This window comes from Canis lupus, chromosome 5, assembly GCF_048164855.1.
Source record: "Canis lupus baileyi chromosome 5, mCanLup2.hap1, whole genome shotgun sequence".
NCBI lineage: Eukaryota > Metazoa > Chordata > Mammalia > Carnivora > Canidae > Canis > Canis lupus.
The window spans coordinates 70604517-70624347 of record NC_132842.1 but is presented as its reverse complement, the minus strand read 5'-3'; the positions used below and the strand labels follow the sequence as shown (position 1 = coordinate 70624347).

At 42.1% G+C, this 19831-nt stretch overlaps 1 protein-coding gene across 37 annotated transcripts in view; it reads right to left on the bottom strand.

The window, feature by feature from the left end:
• The window catches only part of PUM1 (pumilio RNA binding family member 1), a 134151-nt gene extending 122079 nt beyond the window's left edge, over nucleotides 1–12072 (bottom strand). For 9 of the 37 annotated variants that reach the window (XM_072827401.1, XM_072827403.1, XM_072827415.1 and 6 more), the window contains exons 1-2: nucleotides 11835–11986; nucleotides 6746–7119 (exon numbers count right to left, since the gene is read on the bottom strand). In XM_072827401.1, the coding sequence (XP_072683502.1) occupies nucleotides 6746–7119; nucleotides 11835–11931 (471 nt within the window). In that variant the 5' untranslated portion in view covers nucleotides 11932–11986. Of the gene's footprint in view, nucleotides 1–6745; nucleotides 7120–11761 lie in introns of those variants that run through there. The other 28 variants (XM_072827404.1, XM_072827405.1, XM_072827406.1 and 25 more) reach the window with 9 other exon arrangements.
• Between the last annotated feature and the right edge of the window lie 7759 nt (nucleotides 12073–19831).

Genomic DNA, 19831 nt, shown 5'->3' with positions numbered 1-19831 from the left:
AAGTACCACACACAATATCAGAGAAAAGCAACTGATGGCTATTTTTTTCACCAGAACTAATTCTTAAAAATGGAAAATAGAAAAAAAAATGGAAAATAGTTCTAAAAGTTACAGTTAAAGAAAACCTACTGACGATCCTTTTGATCAAGTACATAACATTAAGTCCTTGTGAACTCCAAATACAATGAAAAAGGCTCAAGGAGTACAGATGTAAAACAAAATATGAAAGCATGGACTACTCAGCTTTAAAGTATGATGTTAACCAAATGGCAAGACCCAAATGCTGAAACATCTAAGCAATCTACCCAGAAAAGTAAGAAGCCCATAGTCTAAAATGATCATTCAGCAGGAACAACAGAAAAGGATCTCCAGGGGCACCTGGGTTGCTCAGTGGTTGACCCTCTGATCCTTTGGCTCAGGTCGTGATCCCACAGTCCTGGGAATGAGTCCTCCTGGGAACAAGTCCCGCATCAGGCTCCCCACAGGAAGCCTGCTTCTCCCACTACCTATGCCCTTGCCTGTCTCTCTCATAAATAAATAAATAAAAGGGGAGAGGGAGGGGGAGGGGTGGGGAGGGGAGGGGAAGGGGGAGGGGGAGGGGGAGGGGAGAGGAGGGGGGAGAGGAGAGGAGAGGAGAGGAGAGGAGAGGAGAGGAGAGGAGAGGAGAGGAGAGGAGAGGAGAGGAGAGGAGAGGAGAGGAGAGGAGAGGAAGAGAAGGATCTCCAGGGAATGACAAGATTTTCAGTATGGGAAATACTTGAGCTCCCTCCTAGTTTAACGGAGTATTTATTAATTAAAAATATAAGGATTAACTCCCAGCCATTGAAGAGTTAAGGACACCCATACCAAGGGTGGAAATCAAGATACCACTAGAAGGTGACACGACAAAGTGAAAGAAAATGGAGGTACAAACAAAGTCAAAAAGAAGGTTAATCCACTGACTTCTGCCTGGCTATCTAGAATTATCTTCCACCAGCTGTCAACCCTATGGAGGATACTGATCTATCCTAGTGCCAACACTCTACTAGCAAAAGTAAAGATCTGTTTAGTTGTCCTCTAAAATTTCCTTTCACTCAAGTAGAGCTACCTACCTCTGCCCCTTAAAATCCAGTACAGAGGCCACACAGTTCAACTGGTCGACCCTAAAAATCTTCCCCTATTTCATCACCCACTTTATCTCACAGCAGTTTACAGAGAAAACAGATTTCACAATAAGAGAATAAAACAATCACAAGTCAAAGACTTGACCTTGGCTTTGCATGATGAAACTTTCAATACTATTGAAAATAAAAGTGCTCAGGTTATAAAAATTACTGTTGAAATAAATACACAAATTTTTTGTAGGCAAGATTTTTAAATAATATTATTTACTTAGGAAGATGTGTTTTCTAGTATTTTATAACATCCTGACCGACATACATTGTCTTGTTTACTGTAAGTTTTACAAGCCAAAAAAACAAAGTCCATGAGACTTCCCTCATTCCCCTCCAAAGACTTCAATTTGGCTCAAAAATGGGGCTCTGAAGTTTCTAACTATGCCAAATACAATAATTTTAAGTCTTAAAAGAAGTGACAATATATTTATATTCTTAAGGTAGAAAAAAAGACCAATACAGAAAGAGCCCAATCAAAAAGAGTTTGTACATGGTTCAGTCAGTTAAGTGCCTGAGGGGAGGGGGGTCCTGCATGGAGCCCAGCTTAGAGCTCCCTACTCAGCAGGGGCTCTACTTCTCCCTCTTCCTCTGCCCCTCCTCCTGCTCATGTTTTTTCAAGGGCTTGCCCTCTTTCTCTCTCTCTAATAAATAAAATCTTGGGATCCCTGGGTGGCGCAGCGGTTTGGCGCCTGCCTTTGGCCCAGGGCGCGATCCTGAAGACCCGGGATCGAATCCCACATCGGGCTCCCGGTGCATGTAGCCTGCTTCTCCCTCTGCCTATGTCTCTCCTCTCTCTCTCTCTCTGTGACTATCATAAATAAATAAAATAAAATTTTTAAAAATCTTAATAAAACACAAATTTGAACACCTTCCTCACCTCAAAATTATTTTATCGTCTTTAAGTTTCATCTAGTTTTAAACATTTATTCAAATATTTAAACAGTTTAATTTTTAAACTTAAATTTTTTGTTTTCAATAAATTTTAAATTATTTAAAATAGTTTGCAAGATTTTTTAAGCAGTGCATATTACAAGACATGTTCTCAAGCTGTTGTTTAAACCTTTAGAGAGCCTCACGCTGATTATGTTAAAGTTTACATTTCAAATATAGAAAATATTTTTTAAAAGTCACATACATATATTTAGGCACAGCTTAAAGAGCTCACTATTAAAAGAGGAGAAAACCCAGATACTACATCACGCAGGAAAATCCTAACTGGGATGCCTGGGTGGCTCAGGGGTTTAGCGCCTGCCTTTGGTCCAGGATGTGATCCTGGAGACCTGGGATCGAGTCCCACATTGGGCTCCCTGCATAGAGCCTGCTTCTCCCTCTGCCTGTGTCTCTGCCCCTCTCTATGTCTCTCATGAATAAATAAAATCTTTAAAAAAAAAAAAAAAAAAGGAAAATCCTAACTTCAAAGGGTTAAAAAAAAAGTTTTTTAAGTGTAAAAAACTGTTCACAAACAATAATGAATGCCTATAAAGTACCTGGCACAGGGCAGCCCGGGTGGCTCAGCGGTTTAGCGCCGCCTTCAGCCCAGGGTATGACCCTGGAGCCTCGGGATCGAGTCCCACGTCGGGCTCCCTGCATGGAGCCTGCTTCTCCCTCTGCCTGTGTCTCTGCCTCTCTCTCTCTCTCTCTCTGTGTCTCTCATGAATAAATAAATAAATAAATCTTTAAAAAAATAAATAAATAAATAAAGTACCTGGCACAATAAATAGTTTCCTTCCCTCCAATAGTAGTGGCTGGCATCACAGCCTGTGATACTCTACTTCACCAGTTCACTGCTAAAAACCATTCTGTCAATTTGATTTAAATCTTGTTCCATTATGCCAAAAGGCCTTTAAAAAAAAAAAAAAAAAAAAAGGTAATGAAATAGGTCCACCAAACAGGAATAATAGCCCAGGGGTTATGGCAGATTGTGCTGGCAAATAGATCACTATATATTGAGTCATTCTGTCTTGATATAGATAAGTTTCCCACAATTACTACTTAGAATACACATGTAATAAAAACAAATCAGAAAAAAAAATGGACTTTTAGCATTACTGTTTCTGTGGAAAAAAGGCACTTGTAATTCTAGAAGAAAAGTCAACATTATTTATATTCCTCTCATTATCAAGTTTATCATCTCTAAAATTCAAGCAAAAATTATGGCAACTAATTCTCTGACCTCAGAATGTGCTACTTTGTTGCAATCATTTTGTTTGCTTTGGTTTAGTTTTTAAAGCAGGAACCATTGGGGGGAGAGGCAGAAACTTAAGAGAGCATGGGAACTGGAATCACAAAGACCTGATTTCAAAACCAGATTCTATCTGGTAACTAAGCTTCAGTTTCTCATCTCTCAAAAAGGATACTACCTCCCCCGTGGCACTTTTCTGAGACTTAAAGACAGGAAATACAGTCCGGTGTCTGAAATATAAATGTTTCTATCCCCATCAGTGGGGTTCCCACCTGACAAATTTTTTTTTTTTACTCCTCCAATCAATAACAGTGACTGAGGAGGGCAGTGATTCTCCACCTAAAGATAAGCCCCTCCACTCTTCAATTCTACTACACTCACCACTGCCTCACCTGTTTGCCCTTGTGTTTCTCTGCAGGACAGCTAAGCTCTAAGATCTACTGCTTTATCCGAGTACCAATCTGAAGAACTTATGATCCTCCCTCAAACAATCAACACAAAAATTACAGCCATCACCTGACAGTCTTTAAAAACACAAGTTTCTGCCCTGGAACAGATAAACACCAAAACCAGTAAATTATAATACATTATAATGACTGTAGTAGAGGTAATCTGTTTTTGGCTCACATCTGCAAACAGCAACTACCCTAAGTTTCTCTAACACTGTTCATTATATCATGTGTCTGGTCCAACAGAACTGTGTTGTGATGAGTGCCAATTCCCAGTTGGTTCACTGGTTTAGGCCCCCTGGGTATGGAACAGGTTTTGCCATTTAACAGTAATTTCAGTTTGCTAACTGACCCAGATAAAACTGCTCAACAAGTCAGATGTGGTTCCTTATGATAAGGCTCAGCATAAGACACAGCCCAGACTAATAAGCCTTCTATAAACACTTGTTGACTTACACAGCACAACCAGATTTTAGATCTTAGAGTGCTGCCAAAAACTGACCCAGAATTTGATCTTCCCACCTCACACAGGACAGGCAAGCACCCTGATTCTCCTTTAAGCTTTACCTAACAGCCTATCATTAGGCAAGCCAACACAAGATCTATGATAGAGATTTTTCAAACCAATGTTTATAACTTCTAAACAATGTTTACCCAAATAAGGCAAAGATTCCACTTTTGCCCCTACACAGATATCATCCAAACCAAACACCTCCTACTTTGCCCTCTACCTGCACAGCTGCCTACATCTCAAACTCAACATACATACTACCAAATTTAATTATCTTGTCCCCAAACCAGATACCCCTCTCTATTCCCTTTCCTCTATTCTTTATCCCAGGGACCTAAGATTTCTAATTCAACCATTAAACTCTGTATTTCTTAATCCCATAACTTCTTTTCCATTGCTCACACCAACCCTTACCACCCACTCCAATCTCTCACTGCCAACTCAATCTTCCCAAACACCAATGGATAAAAGCCATTCCATACATATACATTCAAAGATCCTGCGGCTTACTGAATAAATTTTAGCCTTGGCATTCAAGGCCCTTCTTTTTTTGACAATGTCCTTTTTCTCCAATTTTATTTTAAAGCCAAATGATTAAGCAGCCATGCATTCAACAGATTTCCTCTGAAGTTCTATTATACGCCAAATTGTAGGGAATGGGATATTGAGGTGAATAAAATCTGATTCCTATCCCCAAGACTCCAGGCAAATAGCAAAGAAATATAATGCCTTAAAGATAAAAAGCGCCCTAGAGCACCCAGGTGGTGGCTCTGTCAGTTAACCAGATTCCAGATTTCAGCTCAGGTCATGATCTCAGGGTTCAGATCAAGGCCTATGTCCAGCTCTGTGCTCAGCAGGGAGTCTGCTTGAGATTCTTTATTTCCCTCTCCCTCTGCCCCTCCCCCTGCTTGTGCTATAATAAACAAACATCTTTAAACAAACAACAACAACAACAAAGATTAAAAGTGCCCTAAGTGCAGGTATCCCTTAGGAGTACCTGTTTGGTGCAGTTGGTTGGGTGTAACTCTTGGTTTGGCTCAGGTCATGATCTTGGGATCCTGAGATCAAGCCACCCAGATCAGCCTCTACTCCCCACCCCAGCTCACTCTCTCGCTCTCTAAAATAAATTAATTAAAAAATAATAAAAGCCCCCTGTATGTCTTAACTTCTTAGTGCCCAATCACATACCTACACATAGTAAATGCTTATGAAGCAGCACTGATACTGAGGATTATTCCAATAAACCAAAGACATATAACCAATGTGCTCAATAAATCTCATGAACATAAAAGATAAATTCCATCTCTTTATCTCTACTATAATAAAGAACCACGGCGCACACACACACTGCCTTTTTTGGAAGGGTCAGAAAAAGCACAACGGAGAATTCAGGTTTGCAAAGTGTGCTCGTACCTGATTTATTTCTGAAGCAGAACAGAAGCACCAGAGACTTAGTGAAAGATGTCCGTTCTTTTTGCTAGTCAGTACTCATTGACAATATAAAATCAGCCCTCTGCAAATTCAACCTATACCCTATTTCAAAGAATAGCCTGATTAAAATATTCCAGTCCTTTTATCACTATCAGGAAGCTAGGAAACACAGTTCAGACAACACTCTCTTCTCAGTAAAATATATTTGTGATTCCAGCTATGGTGTGGGATTAGTAAAGTAAGCATGTTAAAACTAACCAAATGAAACAAGTGCTTAGAACAAGAGGACAAAGATGGTTGAAACCTAAAAGCCACAACCGCACCTCTCTGACACAAAACATCAAATATACCAGTTCCATTTCAAATAAACTTCACATGAGCAGCTAATTTGTTATCAACTTCCTACTACTTTTAACTATAACATCTTAAAAACAAAAGTCGCCCACACCCAACAGGAAAGGCTCTGAAAATATGGATGCAAACTATAAACAGCTCAAACAGTTCTTAAAAGAATATATGTAAAAGGAAAAAATGTATTCTTGGTTTAAAAAGTATATGCAGGGACGCCTGGGTGGCTCCACGGTTGTGATCTGGGCTGCGCCCAGGGCGTGATCCCAGGATCCAGGATGGAGTCCTACATCAGGCTCCTTGCAGGGAGCCTGCTTCTCCCTCAGCCTATGCCTATGCCTATGCCTCTGCCTCTGCCTCTCTCTCTCTCTCTCTCTCTCTCTCTCATGAATAAAGTCTTTAAACAAAAAAAAAAGTATGTGCGAAAACATAACACATGCACATCAAAACAATCTTGTCTTAAATGAATTGTTTACTATTTAGCACCAGAATGATAAATGACCCAGTAACAATATTACAACATTCATCCTTTAAAACAAATGACTCTTAAATTTGGACCAAATGAAATTAGCAATTTAAGCTTTTAAAGACATTCACTGGAAGCAGATATCCTAAGTGAACAGAGATTATAAAACAGTTTCAAAGCTGAAATAGTGAACTTTTTTTTTACCTGATGTTCTGCATGAATGTTATCCCCAGTAGGCCATCGATGTTTGCTATTATTATAGCCGCCTCCACCACTGCCTCCTCCCCCAAGCTGCTCACCATGCTGCCTCTGAAAGAAGTAGTCCACCATAGCGTCGTCTTGGGATCGTCCTGCAACTCCTATGGATCCTGGGACAGGGCTGGAGTGTGTCCCAGCTGCAAGAGCCTGATTTGCAGCTGGTTGTGGCTGCGCTTGCGACCCTGTTCCAGATGTCAAAACAACAGGCATGTTGGGATTAGCTGGTTCTTGAGGGTGATGTTTCAGGTGGGGGCTGAAAGAGTCCTGCCAAAGCACTGCTTTTCTCTTCAAGACACATGCAACGCTCATTCCACCAACACCTAAGGACAAAGAAGTTACAAATGTTTAAAATTTCCATTTTTTAAAACATAACTTGCTATATACCAAGACAAAAATGAGTCCCATGTCCTTTGCAATACCACATCTACAACCATTTTCTACGAAGCAGCTAAATGTTTTATAATATATACGTGACTTTCCAAACTGAAACCTCTATTTTAAAGTTGCTGAATATGAGCAGGTGTGGAAATAAGTATAGCTGGTTCGTGGCAGACAGTATGAAAGACACTGAGATCAGAATTCAATACAGTAGCTTCAGGAAAGCTTATTGCTACCAAACCTAACAATAGATACAGAATTGGACTTTAATCAGTGGCTCTTCTACTGGACTTTTTTATACTTTAAGCCAGTTTTGGCAGATACTTTTTTTTTTTTTTTGGCAGATACTTCTTAAATGAACAAAAGTTCTATAAAATATCACTTTTCAAGTGGAACAGACATAAGCCAATAAACCAAACAAAAATCCAAACCCCATATATAATTAGCAATGACTCAGACTATCTAAAACTTGAAAAGATCCTTTAAAATGTCCAACATATTCATAGGATGCTCCTTGAAGAAACAGTAAAGGCGGCCCCACCCCACCCCAACCAAGAACAGCAACAGAATGTTCTTAGCCTGAACCCTTCTGGATGCTGTTGATGGGGGAGCGGAGGTGGGTCAAAATTTTTACCAATAATTTACAATTGTAATCAAATCATTATTCTACTATAAACAGGATGAAATCAAATCAAACTCATTTTACTAATGTAGAAATCTCACTATTAAAAAAGATACCTCAATAATAACAATTGTGTGGCAAATATACTGCAGGACAATTTTATCAGACTTACTTTACAAATGAAAACACTAAGGTTGGGATCCCTGGGTGGCTCAGCGGTTTAGCACCTTCCCTCCACCCAGGGCGTGATCCTGGAGTCCCGGGATCAAGTCCCACATCAGGCTCCTTGCATGGAGCCTGGTTCTCCCTCTGCCTGTGTCTCTGCCTCTCTGTCTCTCTCTCTCTCTCTCTGTGTGTTTCTCATGAATAATTTTTTTTTTAAATCTTAAAAAAAAAAAAAAAAAAAAAACACTAAGGTTATATGATGTGCCCACAGCCATCCAGCTAGTGAGTTGCAAAACCTAAATCTGTTTCAGGAGCGCCTGACTGGCTCAGTCTATGGAGCTTGTAACTCTTGATCTTGGGATCTTGGGATTGAGGGCTGGAGCCCCACAATGGGTGTGAGGATTACTTAGAAATAAAAAGTTTAAAAAATAACCAATCTTTTGCACCCAAGCTTAGTTCTATCAACCCCTTGCTACTCCCCAGTAAATCAACACAGATAATATTTCTCTCTTATTCTTTGGAACAAAGAATCTCCAAAATGTTACTATGAAACATGACTATTTAAATTTCTTAAAATCAAAAACTACATTTGTACATAAGATAGAACATTTGTCAGACTGTGGGTGCTTTAAAAATTGCTACAAAGAAATTAATCAGTTATCTGTTAGACAATACCTGTCAATAGTCACTGGAGTCTAATTTCAAGGCTATCAGTTTAATAGTCCACTACTACAAATGCCTTCTCTACCAAGGCCTACTGAAACATTTCAAAAACAGATTCACAAGATTTATGAGAAATCTATTATTTCTTTATAGAATTAAACCTCCTGGTAAAGAAGCATTTGCTTCTCACAATCCATGTTTTGAAGCCAGAAAAAGACACCATGGAATCTGTAATTTATTCAAAGCCTAATTTGGAAATGCCTAGTTTCAGTTAACAATTCCAATCCATCGGAATCTTACTAGAGTAGTGGGTAGTCTAGCTTTCTAGACTACAGTTTCTGCTTTTATGAATACAATCATGTTCAAGCTTAAGTACCAAAACCAGAAAGTCATAACAGTATTTACCACAGTTCTTTGCAAAGCGCCAACCGGCCTAACACCCTCTCATTTGATTTTCAAAAGAATTAATTGCCCTTTTTTTATGCAAGTATACCATAACATTATATTAGTTTTCCTGTGCACAACATAATAAATGGATATTTGTATACACTTTAAATGATCACAATAAAAAAAAAAAAAATAAATGATCACAATAAATCTAGTTACCATCCATCACCATACAAAGTCATTGCCCTTTTATCAACAGTAGCCAGTCCCATTTTCTTCCACAAGGGAGTATCAATGTAACAGTCTGTTACAAAGTGAGGAGTCCCAAAACCTAAGTTTTACCTCTAACCTAGCAACCTCTCTGAGCCTGTTTCCCCATCCAGAAAACAGAAGAAATCCTTTCTCTAGGACTCACAAGTTCTTTTAATCAAAATCAAATGATATGACAACTTTTTGGTAACTTTAAAGTCACCATGCTGAGACCCCAGGAATTCAGTTACACCAGTTAAGGCAATGAAGCTCCAACCCCTTAAGAGGATTCCTAAAATAGCAAATGCAATTTTTACTGAAATAAAAGACTTGCCACAATACTTATCTAACAAAGATCTTCCATACGAAAAAAAGTTTACCTCTGAAACGCGCAGAACACTACTACTTTCTAACAAGAGGTTGGGGAGGGGGGAGGAGTTCCATAAAAAACTTCAAACAAAACAATTGGCTTTTGTAAAGCTATCTGTATGCCCTAAGACTTCCTGCTTTACCTAATGAGGCAAGGCAGTTTCTCAAACAAGAGAAAACCTGGCAGAAAGGACAGTTTGAAAGTGAGCAAATACCTAAGCAATTAACATGTGTCTTGGGTAGTTGTGTAATATCTTGGCAACTACAGCACAAAAATTAAGAAGTCAGTCACTTAAATATCAGAAAACATTTAAATTGTTGATGCATTTTATAGAACTCTCAAAGCACACTAAAAAGTTATGTGCAGCATCTGAAATGTGATTCTTTTTTTTTACAAATAGCACATAATAAAAAATACTTTAAGCAACTAGAACTCAAGGGCTGATTCTAGTTACTCTTACAAAGTTTTCAAACTGTTCACATCAAAGTTTTTTTTTTTCTTGTAATATCACTAATAGATTTTATTCCAAGCAAAGGAACACATTTAATTTCCCCACCACTCTTTTTTTCTCTTCAACTAAAACGCTTAGTTTAAAAGGTGTTTATTTTTTTGCCACTCGGGGGGAAAAAAAAAAGTTCTCTGGTCATAAATGGACTTTAAAGCAGTTCATCTCAAACCCAAACTAAACTTCAAACCCAACTTCAAAAAGCTGCGGCCTTGGACGGAATGAATTCAATTACGGCTAAGGCGAAATACTAATTCAAAGTTCAAAATCCACTGGGTATTTCCCAAAGACCCGGATAAACAATCAACAGCCCCAAAAGAGCGTTTCTACAAAGTTAAAATTAGCAAGGAGTCCAAACGTTTGTTTACCCAAAAAAGAAAAAAAAAAAAAAAGTGCTTTGGGGAGCCACATTATCTTGGCTTGTTTGGGTGAGTTTGCGTGGTGTTTTTTCAAAAAACAAACAAGCAAACAACAAAAAAAAAAACACTGAAGCCACGAGCCCATTGTTTCAGAAGTCACGGAGTTTTAAAACAGAACCTCCTCCCCCCACCCCAAAACAAAACAAAACAAAACAAAACAAAAACCCTTCCATAAACTCTCATTCTCAGTCCCAAGGAAGAGGAGGACGCGAATGGATTGGGTTATCGACAACTAGGAAGAGTGTTTTCCCAATGAGACAATGAAGAGCAACAATTCTTCAAGTTGGGGGGTGGGGGGGAGGAGGAAACCTTCCCCGATGCCGGTGTGTGTGTGTGTAAACGCGCCCGTGGGGGTGGGGGCCCCCAGGGAGGGGGTGCAAAAAGTTACCGGAGCCTCTTCCTCACTTGACGTGGGAGTGGTACTGACAAGCATCACGCCCGACGCCTGTTTACCACGACCGCCGAGTCGAGGGCTCCAACTCTCCCATACTCGCGTCCCTCTTCTCCCGCGACCCCGAGGGCGAGCCCGCACGGGGAGCCTCAGGGAGGGAGCGCCCCCCGAAAACAAAAGGCCACAAGCGCCCGGGAGGCAGCCAAGCGGCCTGAAACTTCCTGAAGGCCACTTCTCCACGTCCGAGGCTCGCAAAGTTCCCCCCCACGGCGGGTCTCGTCCTAGACCGAGGGCCAGGGCTGCTCCGCGAAGCGAGGCATTGTTCCTCCCGCTCCGGCGCCGCCGCGGAAGCCCCCGGGGTCCAGGGAGCCGGGGTGGCCCAGAATTACACTTGATGGCCACACGGGAGACTCGCGGCTTCGCGAACCCATCCAAAAAAAAAAAAAAAAGAAAGAAAGAAAGAAAAAAAAAAGCAACCCGAACGGCAACCTCGATCTTCGTGGGCTCCAAACGGGGCTGAGCAGAAAGGTACAGGCGCGTCTGTGCCCCGGGCCCGGGCCTAAGGCCCCGGCATTTTCCTCGCTTCGACCCTGCTCCCCGCCCCCTCCCTCCTTTGATAACAATAGGGGCCTTGCTGCTGACTCCAAAACATGTACGAGGAACAGCGAGTGAGGAGCCTCAGCCAGGGCCCCGGGCGGCTTTTCCGGAGCCCTTCTCACCGCCACAATCGCCCTCAAACACCAATACAAAGGGACAATCTGCTCGCTGGGGGTCCGGAGCAGCGTTTGGGGCCGGCAGGTTGCGGATACTCACGGGCGGAGCGGTAGGATGAAGATGGATTTCAGCCCCCCGATCTTCTCTCTCCGGCGCTCTCGCTCCCCCTTACCTTTCACTCCGACAACATGGCGGCCCACTGGGGACGGGGCTGGCGCGGTGCATCCTGGGATAGGCGCTGGCCCCGGCTCCGGCGGTGGCAGCGGCATGTGCGGAGCAGGCAGGCGGCTCTGGAACAGGTTGCCTGGTTGCCATGCCAACCCGGGGCCTGTGTGAACTTGGGAAACTCGCAGGCAACACAACCGCTGCGCGCGCGAGTGCCCGCCCGCCAGGCGAGCGCGCGCGCCGTCGCGGGCAGGAGGCGGGCTCCGCGCCGGCCCGGGCGCGCCCGCGGGGCTCTCTGGGCGCCGGGCCACGCGCGGCGGGGAGCCGGGCTCCGGGGGGGAGGGGGGAGGGGCGGGGGGACCCGGGGCGCCCCGCCCGCCCCCGCGCGCTCCCCGCCTCCCCGCCTCCCCGCGGCGCTGCACCAGGCCGGCCTGCGGGGAGACGCGCTCGCTCACTCGCCGCCCCGGCGACACAGGTGCTGGCTCCTGGCCCCTCTGCTGCAACTTTCTGGCTCCGGGGCCTATTGAATCTCCCTGCCCTCGTCGCCCCGTTTGCAGAACGAAGAGGAAAATGGGAAGGGCTGCTCAGCGGGACTTCCGTGGGGATTAAGCGGAATGATGTGGCTTATTTATTCCGTTTAAAGATGCCCAGTGCTAAAAAATTAATAATAATAATAATAATTTTTTTAATGAAGATGCCCAGTGCTAAATACAGTGTCTGGGACCTGCAAACGGGACCAATGCATCATTTTACAGGGGCCCGAGCAACATGAAAGTGCGGGGCCCCTTGTTCAAAGTTGTTAAGGAGGGGATCCCTGGGTGGCTCAGCCGTTTAGCGCTGCCGTCAGCCCAGGGCGTGATCCTGGAGGCCCAGGATCGAGTCCCGCATCGGGCTCCCGGTGCATGGAGCCTGCTTCTCCCTCTGCCTGTGTCTCTGCCTCTCTCTCTCTCTATGTCTATCATAAATAAATAAAATATTTAAAAAAAAAAGAGGAATAGAAATTTGGCCATTTGGGGGATGCCTGGGTGGCTCAGCGTTTGGGCATCGGCCTTCGGCCCAGGGCGTGATCCTGGAGACCCGGATCGAGTCCCATGTTGAGCTCCCTGCATGCAACCTGCTCTGCCTGTGTCTCTACCTCTCTCTGTGTGTCTCTCATGAATAAATGAATAAATAAATAAATTATTTTAAAAAATAAATAGTATTACATTTCTAAAAAAAAAAAAAGAAAGAAAGAAATTTGGCCATTTGATGCAAGTGACTTTTCAAATCAGTAGTATTTGGCAAGATACTGTTATTCCATCTCAAACTAAGCCCAAGATGGGTTGAAAACTTAGGCAAACCACAATACTACAAAAGACCAGATATGGGGAATGGGGGATATGGGGATATCTTTATAATAATTGGAGGAGGGAAAAATGTTTATAATGAATGAAAATCAATTATTTTTAAAATTGAAAGATATTTAAACATCTATCAGGAAGAGCTGTCACCAACAAATACAACAGAGAAAGTAAGTTTTAAAATGTTGCAAAAATAAAATAAAATGTTGCAATATGCATGGTAGACAGAGGGTTGATCTTCATGATCAATTTTTTTTAAAAAAGTAATCCAAAATAAACACATAAAATCACTAGCCTATAAACACATAAAGATAACTAGCCTGGGGCTGAGGGGTATGGGTGTATTCCCATGGGGAGAGATAGCTAATAGGTACCAGTTTCTTTCCTGGGTGTTCAAGTTTTAAAGTTAGATTATAATGATGGTTGCGCAATTCTGAGAATACTGTGTACTAAAAACCACTGAACTATGTACTTTCAATGGGCGAAGTTTATGGTATATGAAACATAACTCAATGAAGCTGTAAAAAAATGGGAAAATAGGGATCCCTGGGTGGCGCAGCGGTTTAGCGCCTGCCTTTGGCCCAGGGCACGATCCTGGAGACCCGGGATCGATTCCCACATCAGGCTCCCGGTGCATGGAGCCTGCTTCTCCCTCTGCCTATGTCTCTGCCTCTCTCTCTCTCTCTGTGTGACTATCATAAATAAATGAAAAAAAAATTTAAAAAAAAAAAAGGGAAAATAATACACACAACTTTGTAGTGTTTGCATCTATTAATACACTGGCAAAAATTAAAATCATTATTAACACCCTGATGTGGCAAGTTTTGTGAGAAAATCAGCACTCATATTATTTGAGTATATATTACTTTTATTTTTTTTAAAGAACGTTATTTTTATTTTAAAAGTAAAAAAAGTGAGATTTTCGTTTCTGAAAAAGAAGGCAAGACTTTAAAGTTAGAGGTCCTGAGCTATGACACTTCCTGGCTGTGTGGTCTTGGGCAAGTCCCTGAGTCTCAGCCCTCTCATCAACAAAATAAGATTGTCAATACTCTTCTCACAGGGTGGTTACAACAGTTTAATGAACTAACATATACAAAGTGCCTGACACAGAATCAACACTCTGTTTTATTGTAGCTGTTTTATTGTAGCTGTTTTATTGCAGTTGTAGCCTTGTATTCATTTCTGAATCCCCAGGGACCAACATAGTGCAGGGCATATGGTCATTGCTCACTAAATATTTGTTAAATGAATGAATTCAACAGCCATTTGTGGTGTCAACTCTCAAATTCAACAACCCTAAAAGGAATATGTTGTGTTCAGAGATCCAGCTCTTAAGCCAGACAAGAAATTACTTAATCTCTCTCAGTCTCCATTTTCTCCCATGAAACATGAGGTTAATATAACAGCACTAAATGAAATAAAGCAGATAAAGCATTTAGTCCTATGAGGCCAAGACACCTGTGTGCTGAGTAGCTATAATAGAAAAGTATGTTAAAGGAGGAAACATAGTAGACATGACAAAACTACAAAGTTTCCAGAATCTTACCAGGCTCTACGCTCCATGATTTCATTCTAAGATCCAGGATTAATTCCTTAGTTTTAAGCTTTAGCTTTAATTACTCAGGTGTAAAGATTCTAGTATCAGTGTAGCCACTGCCATGTGGTACCATGCCACACCTAGCCCCTGCTCAGTCAAATGTTGCAATCTCAACAGAACACTAGCTACCCATCCCTGGTTTCCCTTAATCGCCCTCAGAGGACCTGAGGCCCCTGTCCAGCCCCAAAACAGCCCTAGTAGAGCATTACCTCCCAACAAACTCATGAGATAATGCTTACCTGTGTGCCATGTACTGTGCTAAGACTTTTTATTCATTATTTCATTTAAACCTCCCCAAATACCTATGACATGGACAACATAATTATTCCCATTTTAGGGATGCCTGGGTGGCTCACTGGTTGGGCTTCTGCCTTTGGCTTGGGTCGTGGTCCAGGGTCTTGGGATGGAGTCCCGCATCAGGCTTACCACAGGGAGCCTGCTTCTCCCTCTGCCTATGTCTCCGCCTCTCTCTGTGTGTCTCTCATGAATAAATAAAATCTTTAAAAAAAAAATTCCCATTTTTAAAATGAGAAAATTGAGACTCCAGGAGGTTAAGAAACCAGATTAGCATTTATCCAAACAAGTTACCTAGGGCTATTTGCTGAGTGTTGTCTGGTCAGCAGGATGCTGCAATCATCCCCAAAACTCAGGACTCTCCAAAACTCATCAGATTAAAACCATATATAATAGGTAATTTAACCAATCTCTGAAAGTTTTCAAACACCAAGTCTAATCAAGCTGGCCTAGGATAAAGATTAGGGTGGATTTGAGAAGGGTACTTTGGTCTAATCAGAAGAAACCTAATCCATTCCATTGTAACCTAATCAGAGAAAGACAGAGATCTCAAGACAGAAACATTTAGTGAAGGCCATTCAAGAAAGCCTTGGTTCTTGGCAAATTGAATTTAAATTTAAAAAAAAAAAATTAGTCAAGTACACACACACACACACACACACACACACAAAGAAAGCCTTGGTTCAAGGATTTCAAACAGTTGCCTCTTCCTTCATATATGTGGTAGTGGTTCTCAAAGTATGGGCTGAGGCTCACTGGTGAGTCAGCCAACCTGGCCTTGCTGACAGCTGAGAACAAACTCCAGACTGCACAAATGTTTTTCAGTTCCACAGACCTTTATTCTGTCTTAGGGCCAAGTGCTATTGGCTAGTAAAGGTTGCTATAATATAATATTTGTAAACTGAACAGAAAGCATTCTCCAGTAGAGTTGGGATACTCGCTAATTTCTGATAACAAAATTTGTTAGCAGTGATGGCTTGAGTTGCTTTTTTAAACGGTTTTACACTTGTGTTTTTGTGTATTTGTGGAATCTCCCTTAGGTGGCACTTCCTCTTATTGTTCTGGGGCTTGGGTGATTGTTACAATGTTAACATTTCCATTGTCGTTTTGTTTCTTAGCAAATCTTGGTTATTGCAGCACTTTTTCCATAAGAAGGTAAGGGGAAGGGTTGGTTTGGGCTTCCAGCATCAGTGACTAGGTAATTCTGACCAACTCTCCTATGGAGGAAAACTAGCAAAATTGGAAAACTTGAAAAATCTCTTCTTGAAATCATTGGAAAGTTAAAACAAGTTAGTGAAGAATTACTGAGCCAGGAACTAGGAAGGGGGAAATTAAGGAATGTAGCCCCATATTTAGGACTACTTTTCCATGTGGGGCATTTCCTGAGCGGTAGCTAAGAGACTGAGTGGTGCTTTCAGCAGCCTTGGGGAGTTAGAGGGGCAGAGACTGGGGTCCAGAACCCACCGAGACAGAGAGAGACACACACACACACACACACACACACACTCACATACACAGGGTCTAGTGAATAATTCTCTTTGGATTGGGATCCCAACAGACTCTAAAGATTTATTTATTTATTTATTTATTTATTTATTTATTTATTTATTTATAAGAGAGGACGTGCATGTTGGGAGGAGAGGGAGAGAGAGAATCTCAAGCAGATTCCCCACTGAGCACAGAGCCCCCTTGGGGGGGCTCCATCTCACAGCCCTGAGATCATGACCTGGGCCAAAAATCAAGAGCCCACCACTCAACCAACTGAGCCACCCAGGCACCCTGTTTTTTTTTTAAGATTTATTTATTGGGGGGATGCCTGGGTGGTTCAGTGGTTAAGCATCTGCCTTCCGCTCAGGGTGTGATCCTGCGGTCCTTGGATCGTCCCACATCGGTCTCCCCATGGCTCATTCGGTTAAGTGTCTGCCTTTGGCTCAGGTCATGATCTTGGGGTCCTGAGATCATGGTCCCTACTCTTTCTCCTTTCCCTCTGCCCCTTTCCCCGCTCCTTCTCTTGCTCACTCGTTCACTCTTCCACTCAAATAAAATATTTAAAAAAAAATAAAAATTAATATTTTGTTTATTTGAAAGAAAGAGTGTGTGTGTACAAGCCAGGGGGAAGGGTAGAGCAAAAGAGAAAAGTCAGACTCCCTGATGAACAGGGAGCCCAACATGGGGTTCAATCTCAGAACCCTAAGGTCATGACCTGGACTGAAGGCAGACACTTAACCAACTATGCCACCCAGGCACCCCTCACTTTTCTTTTAAAGTGGAATTCAGGGCAGCCCAGGTGGCTCAGCGGTTTAGCGCCACCTTCAGCCCAGGGCCTAATCCTGGAGACCCAGGAGTCCCATGTTGGGCTCCCTGCATGGAGCCTGCTTTTCCCTCTGCCTGTGTCTCTGCCTCTCTCTGTGTTTTTCTTGAATAAATAAATAAAATCTTTTAAAACAATAAAAAATAAAGTGGAATCCACTTTAGGGGTTCCTGAATGGCTCAGTCAGTTAAGCTTTGCCTCTTGGTTTTAAATTAGGTCATGATCTCACAGTCATGAGACTGAGCCCCAAGTCAGGCTCCACACTCAACATGGAGCTGCTTGGAACTCTCTCTTCCTTCCCCTTGCAACCTCTAAAATAAATAAATAAATCTTTAGAAAAAAATCAAAGCAAAAGCAGATAGAACAGACAAGCTCTCACAGAGATCAAAACTCAGCCTCAGGTGCTTTCTATAAAAAATTACACATGTATTCTATTCAATCCACAAACAAAAATTGTCACACATACTGGAAGACAAGATAGCATGAACAAAAATCACCAGTAACAATGGACCCAAAAGAACTCCAGTTATTGTGGTCATCAAATTATTTAGTATGTTCCGGAAACAAACAGATTGGTCATTTTAGCAGAAAAACAGAAAATAGGGCAGCCCGGGTGGCTCAGCAGTTTAGTGCCACCTTCAGCCCAGAGCCTGATCCTGGAGTCCTGGGATCGAGTCCCGCATCAGGCTCCCCACATGGAGCCTGCTTCTCCCTCTGCCTGTGTCTCTGCCTCTCTCTCCCTCTCTCTCTCTCTCTCTCATGAATAAATAAATAAATTTTTTAAAGCAGAAAATATATGAACATCCAAGTGGAAATTTTGTAACTAAAAAATATAATAGAGAAATTAATAACCCAACAGCAAATTACACACTGCTAAAGAAAGAAGCAGTCAGTTTAGAGGTGGGAAGCAATATACAGATGAGACATAAAGAGGCAAAAAAAGCAGAAAAGAGAAAAAGTAGAAGAGTTACAGAGGTAAGAGACACTGGGTAGTTCAGTTGTTTAAGGATCCAACTCCTGATTTCCACTCAGGTCACAATTTCAGGGCCATGAGATCAAGCCCTGTGTCAGGCTCCCACTGCTTGAGAGTCCCTCACCCTCTGCCCCTCCCCCTGTTTGTGCTGCTCTCTAAAATAAATAAATAAAATCTTTAGAAAAAAAATTACAGAGTTAATAGTGAGACACTCTCATGTACAGATAATTGGAAAAGCAGAAGAACAGGAAGCAAAGAGGGGCAGAAGAAATACTTGACATGAAAAGAAAATTTACCAAAATTTATGAAAAACTAAAGGTGCAGATTCAAGAAACACTATGGGGATCCCTGGGTGGCGCAGCGGTTTGGCGCCTGCCTTTGGCCCAGGGGCGATCCTGGAGACCCAGGATCGAATCCCACATCAGGCTCCCGGTGCATGGAGCCTGCTTCTCCCTCTGCCTATGTCTCTGCCTCTCTCTCTCTCTCTGGGACTATCATAAATAAATAAAAATAAAAAAAAAAGAAACACTATGAATTGTAAACAAGAAACCTGAGGAAAATTAAGGCTGATGTGGAGGTGATAGTTGAGGGGGCGGTGACTGTCCTTTCACCCACCTTCAAGACACCTGAGGTCGAATTCGGGCAGTGCCAAAACCTCAGTGAAAACAAAACTGAAGCAAAATCAACATGCAAGAAATGGAGGAAGTATAGTCTTAGCAAAAGAAAGAAGGGGAGGAAGAAAGAGGAAAGAAAAAAGATAGCAACAAAGCAAAAATATTATTACAAAGTTGGGTTTTTTTTAAGATGTTTTAAAAATCGGGGATCCCAGGGTGGCTCAGCGGTTTAGTGCCGCCTTCAGCCCAGGGGGTGATCCTGGAGTCCTGGGATCGAGTCCCGCATCGGACTCCTTGCATGGAGCCTGCTTCTCCCTCTGCCTGCGACTCTGCCTCTCTCTCTCTCTCTCATTCTGTGTCTCTCATGAATAAATAAGTAAAATCTTTTTTTTAAAGAAAAAAAAGATTTTTAAAAAATCTTTTAAGTAATCTCTACACCCAATGAGGGGCTCAAACTCACAATCCTGAGATCAAGAGTTGCACACTGTACTAAGCTAGCCAGTGCCCCAGAATTATAAAGCTTATTAATTCCAGAACTAAAATTTTAGACAATATGACCACAAATAATCTCACAGAGGAATCCAATGGCACATGAAAAGGATACAAGTACATACAAACTTGGGGCACCTGGGTGGCTCAGTTGGTTAAGCATCTGCTTTCAGCTCAGGTCATAAGTCCAGGGTCCCCTCTCCCTCTATCTACTTATTCCTTTCCCTCTTGCTGCTGCTCCCCCTGCTTGTGCTCACTCTCTTGCTTTCTCTCTCTCTGTCAAATAAATAAATATAATCTTAAAAAAAAAGTGTGGACTTGTTAGGGGAAGATACAGGTATGGATAGATTTTAGGAATTGATAGGAACTAAGTAAACATGAGTATG